Source organism: Morone saxatilis, unplaced genomic scaffold (assembly GCF_004916995.1).
Source record: "Morone saxatilis isolate NCDOM2014 unplaced genomic scaffold, NCSU_SB_2.0 Contig21, whole genome shotgun sequence".
In the NCBI taxonomy this organism is placed as follows: Eukaryota; Metazoa; Chordata; class Actinopteri; family Moronidae; genus Morone; species Morone saxatilis.
The window spans coordinates 15157952-15166969 of NW_023339774.1; the positions used below are offsets into that span (position 1 = coordinate 15157952).

Here is a 9018-nt window from a genome sequence, read left to right on the forward strand (position 1 = left end):
GTGTGTGCGCTTGTAGTCTCTTCCCAGAAATGTGCAACAGTAAACAGACTAAGAGGCACAGAAGTAACATTACCACTACCACTGGCTGGGAGCATAAACAGTGACACACAACGCAACGCAACACATCACATACTTCCTCCGTTGTATGTTTGTGTGTGTGCACAAGCACATACTGCATGTCACTGAACATATCTCAAAGGGCAAGAAAAAACATCTGCAATCAAAAGGTGCAGAGGCGGCAGAGAGCAACCGTGGGGCCCCCTGAGAACTGCCCTGCTTGGACTGGGAGCCTCTGGCTGTCCCCTAGGGGCTCAAGGGGCCCCAACCCCTGACAGTAACCAGACACAGCAGCACAAACACATACAAGGATGGGGGGGGAGTGGTTCTGGTGATCTATTTATACCTATTTATCATATTATATTATATGTATATTATTTATATATATCTATAGTATTATCGAATATGAGACGGAGAGAGAGAGAGAGAAAGAGAAGAGTGAGATTCGAGATGATCATGCGAGCATGCGTACCGATTCTGCAGAAGAGAGGAGTTGAGAGACGAGAAAGAGGGAGAGGAGAGAGAGATACCAAGAGGCAGACATCAAGAGAGGGGGGGAAACGGAGGGGGAGACAGAGAAATAGAAGGAGACATTAACACAAATGCAGAATGCACCCAGCTTTAACCCACAGCTTAGAGCGTTTGACGACGTTTTTTCATATCCTCCTCTCAGTCTCTCCCTCGTAAAGGAAGCAATTACATGTCCAGGACAATCCCACATTAAACAAACATTAGTTCTCTCTCCAGAGCCAGACTCAGCCAAATTACATTGTTTCCAGATGCCCATCACAAACCCACCCTCTCTCCAAACCCCCCCGCCCCATCTCCTCTCCTCTCGCTCATTTCTCCTCTTTCTATTGTTCTTTTCTTCTCATGTTCTCTTTTTCTCACCCTGTACTCCCCTAAACTTCCTCCCTTCCAAAGTTAAGATGAGGATTTGTTGTGAACAAGGCTGTTGTCAATTACACTACTAGGATCAGAGATGAGGATGGTCCTTCTTTTAGATGTCACATCTCCAAAGGTCATTATAACATAATAAGTCAGATAAGAAAAACTATGCATACGATTTCAGTTTAAGCTTCATTCTGATGCCAGAGGATAGAAATAATTGCTTGGCTAGCTAATATTTAGTACTATTAGTATGGTATTACTTCAGTTCAACAACCCTTCTTTCATATTTGCCTTTGTATCAAACATTTAACAAGCCATTTATTTTTCATCTACGATCTCATTCCTCCATTGATATGAACACATGAACCAGATATTTGCTTTTAATGTATATTCTATATGCAAAGACAGTTTAAAAGCTCCAGTGTCTAACAGTTAATAGGATTCATTGGCAGGAATTTAATATAATATTCATTGGTATGTTTTCATTAGTGTATAATCATACCTCAGAATGAGCCATTTTTATCTACAGTCGTTGCGGGTCGCCTTCTGTGGCAGCCGCCTTGTTGAAGCACTGTGTTTATAAAGTAGCCCAGAATTGAATAACCTAAAATTGCGTCTAGATAGGATGGTTTAAATTTTTCACGCTTTTCTTGGGGCCACCGTAGTTTTCCCCTTCGCACTTGGAAAGGGAGGGATAAGCCGGTGAGTTCCAACCTGTGCAACTACACCACTAGATGCCACTAAATCCTACACACTCATTGTCACACACATTCACTTAATTAGCATTCATGACAGAAGCTGACGAATATCCTATGTAAAATTCACTGCAGCATAATGGGTCGGTTCTGTTGTTTTTTTAAGTCTTTTATTAAATTCACAATTTGCTGCTTTCCTTTGTTTTATGAGATTAAAAAATAATATCTCTAAGGTTTGTTGAGTGTTGCCTGGACAAAACAAGCTATGTGAAGTTGTCAAATTTCCCTCTGGGAAATGGTGCTGGGTATTTTTTCTTTTATTTTGTGACATTTTTACAGACCAAACAATGAACACATTTATTTAGAAAATACAGATTAATTAATGATGAAACTATTAGTAGCAGCATCCATACTGATTAGGTCTAGCGTGGCTAATAAGAATAAAAATCCTGAGCAAGATTTCACATATGCTGCCAAGTGTGATTCACAAAAGACAACAAATGATTAACAACCAGAATCGAGGCCAGGCTGGAAGGTCCCCTTCCCTCTGAACAAGGACCTTTCAGGCTTTATCAAGCACTCAAAAACACCACTCACTAAGACCAAGACGTTTACAACCAGATACATGGAAAAAGCAGATTGTGCACTTCTGTGTGAGCGCACATGAAATTCAACGACACAATTTATATTACTAGGTTGCTGTATGAGTGCATATGCTCGGAAGTTAAACCATAGTTAAACCTCCTTTTAATCAAGAGAAGTCAATAAAGCTAAAAGTTGACTTCCAGCTGTGAACAGTAGCCACAGGAACCCTTGCAGACATGGGAACCAATGTCACATTGAGTTAGTATAGTCTAAGCTCAAGGACAACAGCGGTATCAGAAAAGTTGACCAGCTCTGTCTTTAATGTCTATGACCCAGACTGGATGTCAGACACTATTCTAGGAAAAGACCCTTGTTGTAAAATTCCCATGAAGTAATCACCCCGGAAATCCGCCATGTGCCCTTGAGCAACACACAGAAACTCTACCAAAAAGTGAGAGTGCAAAGTAATCTGTCTACGTGTTTTTCTTTTTCATTTTCAGTTATGTTATGTAGTGGGCACTTATGCATGTATGTAAATAGAACAGCATTAAAATGGGCCCCGAAGGAAGGAAGCATCAAAACAAAGCTGTATAATTGCATTTTAAATGTTTTTATGAGTGTGTATTTATGTGTGTGCATAAATGTCTGTTTGTTAGGGGCCTCATCAGACAGTCGCAACACGGTTGAAGGAGCACTCAAAACACCTAAGGGCATCTATGGGGACCTCCTAATACATCTCCAACCCCCAAACAAACACACACACACACGCACACTTTGCAGACCATGCAAATCTAATGAGACAGCCAGACTGAAACATACACAGACAAACCTGAAGTTGCCTGAACACAAACACAATCATATACAGTCAGTAGTCAGCAGAGTGCACTGGTCAAATGTGGCTACTAGTAAGATCTATAGATACTTGATTGTATCGGGACATCATGATTCATTTATTGGTTTAGGCTCCACCAGTTAGTTCCTGCTGTGGTGCTATTAAGATTTCAATTTCAGATTGACACTGATGTTTCAGAGAAATTTCAATATTACTTTGGTGCCACTGTGAATGACTGATTTTAACATTCAATTTAAGAATCGCTCAATACTTTCATCAAATATTATTACACAACTCCATTTCAGTTCAAATTAAATGTGTGGGACGTGGGCTGGAAAAGTAATGAGAAGAAAACAAAGGATTGGAGTAGACAAAGCAACGCGACAGTGAGCCTGCAGCAACAGACTTTACATTTGAGTGGCTGAAAATGTCGAAACAGCATCAAACTGTACACATCCTCAACTGATTCCCAGGGAGTACCTCAACTGGTCAACATAACTGGTGCCAAGATCAACATGTAGACTTGTCTAGACCAAATCAAGTGTGGCAGCATAAGGCATTATGTTTTTTCTTGTTTTATTGTGTAGTAAACCGTATTAAATAATGCTGACAACAGCTGATTAATACATTGGCTGAAAATATTGATTTTAATTTAGATGATAAACTATTAATGTGAATGATTTATTTAAACCATTATAAAATGTTAGGGTAAAACAGCTAGGATTATTTAACATCAATACGACTGTCATATCTGTATGCCAAATATAAAGCGTGAGCCAGCAGCTGGTTAGCGTAGCTTGGCATAAAGACAGGAAACAGCTATCCTGGCTCCATTTAAAGTTAAGGAGAAACTACGGTGGCCACGAAAAGCATGAAAAATGCGAACCGTCCTATCTAGAGACAGTTTTAGGTTTTCCATTCTGGGCTAATGTAGAAACATGGTGCTTCAAAATGGCGGCCTGCGCCGTCTGAAGATGAACACAGCTGATTCTAAGGTAACTAAAAACATCATTCTAATTTTCAGGTGATGATACACTAATGAAAACATACCTATGAATATTATATTCCATTTCTGCCAGTATATATTCCTAAATGTTACACACTGAACCTTTAAGACTTAATTTAATTAAAAAGTTTTTAAAAGATAAAATTGACAATATGAAAGTCAACATTCATGGTACAAGTGCAAATTCCTGTAACCTCACAGTGTCGAAACTGTACCAAATGCCTCGGTCAACTGTACCTTATCCAAGTAGACATAATTTGGCAACTGCTAATAAACCGTGTGCAGACTGAGAGAAAGAGAGAGAGTGTATTACTCACATAGTCGGGCAGGGCTGTGTTGTCTCCCTGTCTGCCTCTTAGAGACTGTGTTGCCTGCTCCAAAACCTTGTTGTGCTTTTTGGAAAGCAAAGCAAATAAACTGCAGGAGGGACACAGAGAGGGGAAAAATGAGTGAGAGCAGCAACGACAGATGAATGATACTTCTGCAAAGACCGAAGAAACCAAATACACAGTCGTCACACTGCACATGTTGACCTGTAATTAATGTGCTGTAAAAACTACAAATAGTGGCCTTTATTCAGCCTAACTGGAGAGAGAAGCCTTTATTTAAGACAGATTATTATTAGAGAATGGCCTGTTTTGCTTTCTAAATGAGGCCTTTAAAATAATGAATAATAATTAGTCTTGGAATAACAAAATAATCATGAAACTGGCAGGAGACAGTTTTAGAAATGATGTGTCAAAATATTAAAAAAGCTGCTTAATTTACCATTAATTTAAAATCACGACTCCCTTTCCTAACCTGGCTTATATCTGCCTGAAGAGGCAACAGCCTTGTTTACAGTTTCCAGTATTTGTACATGTTTGTTGCCATTGTAGGTGACAGACTGCTATTTGACCCACTGGTTAATTGACTTGCTTTATCCTTATTGTATGTGTTTGTTTGTGTACGGCTGTCTGGATAGGATTGCATGATTGCATGTGATGGATGGACACAGACATACATAAAGAGTCCTAGAGTACGCTTGGGCGACCTTGGGTTGCAATAGGATGGTCAATACACACACACACACATACATACACATACACATACACATACACATATGCCATTAATGTTGATGCCACAGTAAACTGATTCATGCAACATGTGTGGTTATGCAAGAGATTTTAAGAGAAAATACAACAAACATTTGCAGTGTTAAGATTTGAGTAGTGCCTGTACAAAGAACAGTGGGCTGTCATTTAGAGTTGTTTTTAACTCACAAAGAACATACAAATAAATACAAAATACAAGTTTGACTATATTGGTTGCCTAAAACTTAAATATTTTTCTCTTGTTGAGGTCTTTATTACATCTTATCTATTTCAGAGTCTTATTTCTTATTCATTGTGGTTGTTATTATAATTATTGGTGACCTTCTGTTTCAATTACAACTTTTTAATAGTCTTTCTAGGTGCCCAAGGGTGTTGAATATTTAATTTATGTGTCAATCAAGGAAAAAAAAGTAGAATAAATTAAACTCATTGACAGCAAAGGGCTAGGGAAAGTCAGATGCATAAACAGAGCTCAGCTAAGCTCCTTAGAGCTACACCTGTCCATCTGTCAGCACTAGAAAACACACACACAAAATCTCTCAGCATTCGTTATCCAGGGTAATTGGCCAAATGATAGCTGAATGGAGATATCTCAACAGCTATGAGGGGGGCTACTTGTTATCTACAGTCCTAATGTCAAAGGCCCTATTAGCCATGACTACTTAATACGACCTGTTGTACTATATAGACATTTTTTTTCTATTTCAAATGAGAGACCACCGACCAAGTTCCACCTGGGACTTTGCCCACAAGAAAGCACTGTGACTAGTTGCTCTGTCACATCCCTCATTTATACCGAGGCAGTGACTGACATGGCCCAGGAAACAGACACAGAAGGATTTCCACACTGCTGATCTGATCCCAAAATAAATAATGAGGCTGAGTTATTGAGAGATATGGTCCACCCCAACACACTGAAGATGTAAAAAGGTGCTCTGTCTCTGCTAGTTCAAAGGACTCTTTTTTTTAACTGGACACAACACACAGAGTATGGTTGTGCCCTTCCTCGAAATCTGTACTTGAACATTTCTATGTGTGAAAAATTGTGTGCTTGTAAAACACTATCATACCATATAGCGTTGCACACTTTTTCAGTGTTTTAAAACATCTGCTTTTGGGTGTTGATGCTCCCTTAGCAGAGTTGTCAACTTCAGTTGTCAGCTTGATTTTGATCATAAGTAATATAATCATAACAAATGCACATTACAGCTGTCCATATTTACGACAGTGGTGTATATAGAGAATTTTACTCTGAAAAACTGTAGGTGCAAATTGCAACAAATACCAAATCTCATGTGAGCAGCAACATGACCTGAACACTTAGACACAAAAGAAGGTACAGCAAAACCTCTTTCTATCTAATCACAGCGTTTCTTTTCTTCAGTATGCCGGTTTGTTCCAAACAACAAATGATGTTCAAATCTCTTACGCCTTAAGCAAGTGTAAACATTTTTCACAGCTAAAATGATCAAATTACTCTACTACTATATGAAACTAATATTTGAATAATATTTAAATAAAATTTGATCAACAGCAAATATATATATTTTTTAAAGATATTTTTAGGGCGTTTTATGCCTTTATTTTTGATTGGACAGGTGAAGACAGGAAAGGGGGATAAATACATCCTATGTATCTTTTTGTTGGTCAGACGAAAACAATCCTAACTTTTTACACAATTGTTAGTTGCAGTCCTGCTGTGAACTGAACTGCATCTGTTGAGCCTGCACACACGAACGGGTGCATGACGCATTGAGCATGTGTGGTGACTGTGGAGACTGTGGATACGGAGGACAGAGGTGAGAGAGGGAGGAACAATGTAGCAGAAATGGAATATTGATGGAGAGAGAGGATGAATAGAAAAGGTGGTGGTGCAGGAAGTTTAAACCCACTGCTGCAAATAAACAACACCAACTGCAATTCTCTCTGAGAGTCAATTAAGGAGCAGAGTTCAGCACTGCCTGGCAGATATTTGAAAATTCCTGGCAGGAAATTCCCTTTATCTAGCCAGACAGCCAGCCAGCCAGCCAGTTTAGCCCAGCCCTGGCCATCATAGTCATCATCATTATCATTATCGTCAGACATGGAGTCAGTTGCTCTACATCACTACAGTACAGACATACACACATTCACAGACAGTGTGCCTCTCTGACTCAAAACACCAGAGAGTCACAGATATGGAGAGAGACACAGGCAGGGAGATAAGAAGATCCTTGAGTGTGCGTGAATAATGTGTGCACGTCTTAAGGGAAGAAAACATTCCTCTTCCCATGTGCCTGGGGTTCACAAACAGACATGAATGACTTGATGTGTGTGTGTGTGTGTTTTGGACCGCACAAGTCTTCCGTCTGCTCATGGCCAGTTCCCTCATCTTACATAATGTTCCTCACTACACAGGCACACCACTCACTCAATATTTCATTGCTTAGTCTCTTCTGCTGAAGCCACTGCCAAGTTACTGTAACGAAAAATATTTTGTGCTGATTCAATATGAATCATTAAAATTGTGTCTTGTGTGTCATCCGTCTCTCTTTTGGCTTCTTTGCTTGCCTCACAAACCTGAAGATTGTGTTGAGGACTGCCTCTTCCTTGAGGCAGCAATTGATGAAGTTGAAATACATACCAGCTAAGTGTGATATACTCTATATGTACTTAAACTGCTGATTTCAGGACACGAGACTAGGAAGCACATTAAGCAGAGCTGGTAAGGCTGGACTATGTGACAGTACCGCGAGACAATATTGTGTACTTTCAGAAATGTTGTCATATTATTTATATATACAGACATGTCATACTGATATTAAACCCATTATTTGACAACTTTACCTTTTATTTCAAACCACTTTTAATATCCTTCCAAAAGGATACATTTACTAGAATAAGACAAAAGCTGGAATATGCTGTATACAGAATAGATAGATGGATGGAAGGATGGAAGAAAGAAGCTAACAATTAACATGTTCCATCATCATCTGTTCTGCTCTGTCTGCTATGTTACTTGTACACCTACAGTATGTCCTCACCTGATGATGCGCTGGGCAGCGTACTGGTGGAGACAACGAAACTGGGCTGACATGTTGGCAAGTGCAGCCAGACAGTTAGTGTGGAGGTACTTATCCTAGAGGGAATGCACACACAAGCATACATTTTACCTGATGTTACCTGTAGGTTACTCCGTTATTTCAATCTTTTTATATTTGGGTATGGAAAAGTGTCTACAATTGATGGATTTCTGAATGGATAGCTGTTTGCTTTATATGTGCACAAACGTACCCTTGTTCGGGTCATGTTGAATTGGATGGTGCGGATGACCACCAGGATGAGCAAACTACCAAGTGAGATCTCAGTCAATGACCTCTCTGTGTACCATGAGATGTTCTTCAATATCTATTAAGGGAGAGACACAGAAATGAAACATCAGGAATGATTATCCCAGCAATTGCAAGTAATGGAAGGTTGCAGAGGCAAATACCTGAAATGTGAACATTGTGTATTAAACTGTGTCTACTCACCACCTCGTGGATGGAGCGATTGAAGGCATCGTCCTCTGTAAGGATGAGCAGAATAATGAGGGCCATGTAGACATGATGAGAATTTCTGTCCTCCACGTGGTAAAGGATCTCGAGGATGGGCAACACCTGAGAGAAAGAGAGGGAGAGCAAGAGGAAGAGGTTGAACATACGCGTAGGTGTTGTCATAGAAGTGTCATTCATTAAATCCTTGTTACAAAATTTCTGACTCTGAGTGGATCCACCACTGCAGTGTGTGCATTTGTCGAAAGATCAAATTAGCCATGTCCATGCTAGAAAACTGCACACACTTCTAGACTATTGGGGTGTTTAATATTCCTTTTCTTTT

General features: G+C 39.6%; 1 protein-coding gene across 1 annotated transcript in view; it reads right to left on the reverse strand.

Annotated features, from left to right (window-relative positions):
* Positions 1-9018, reverse strand: part of dym (dymeclin) — a 49499-nt gene that overhangs the window by 21704 nt on the left and 18777 nt on the right. Inside the window, exons 11-14 of the mRNA XM_035667753.1 lie at positions 8673-8798; positions 8434-8547; positions 8184-8278; positions 4384-4483 (exon numbers count right to left, since the gene is read on the reverse strand). Of these exons, the coding sequence (XP_035523646.1) occupies positions 4384-4483; positions 8184-8278; positions 8434-8547; positions 8673-8798 (435 nt within the window). The remainder of the gene's footprint in view (positions 1-4383; positions 4484-8183; positions 8279-8433; positions 8548-8672; positions 8799-9018) is intronic.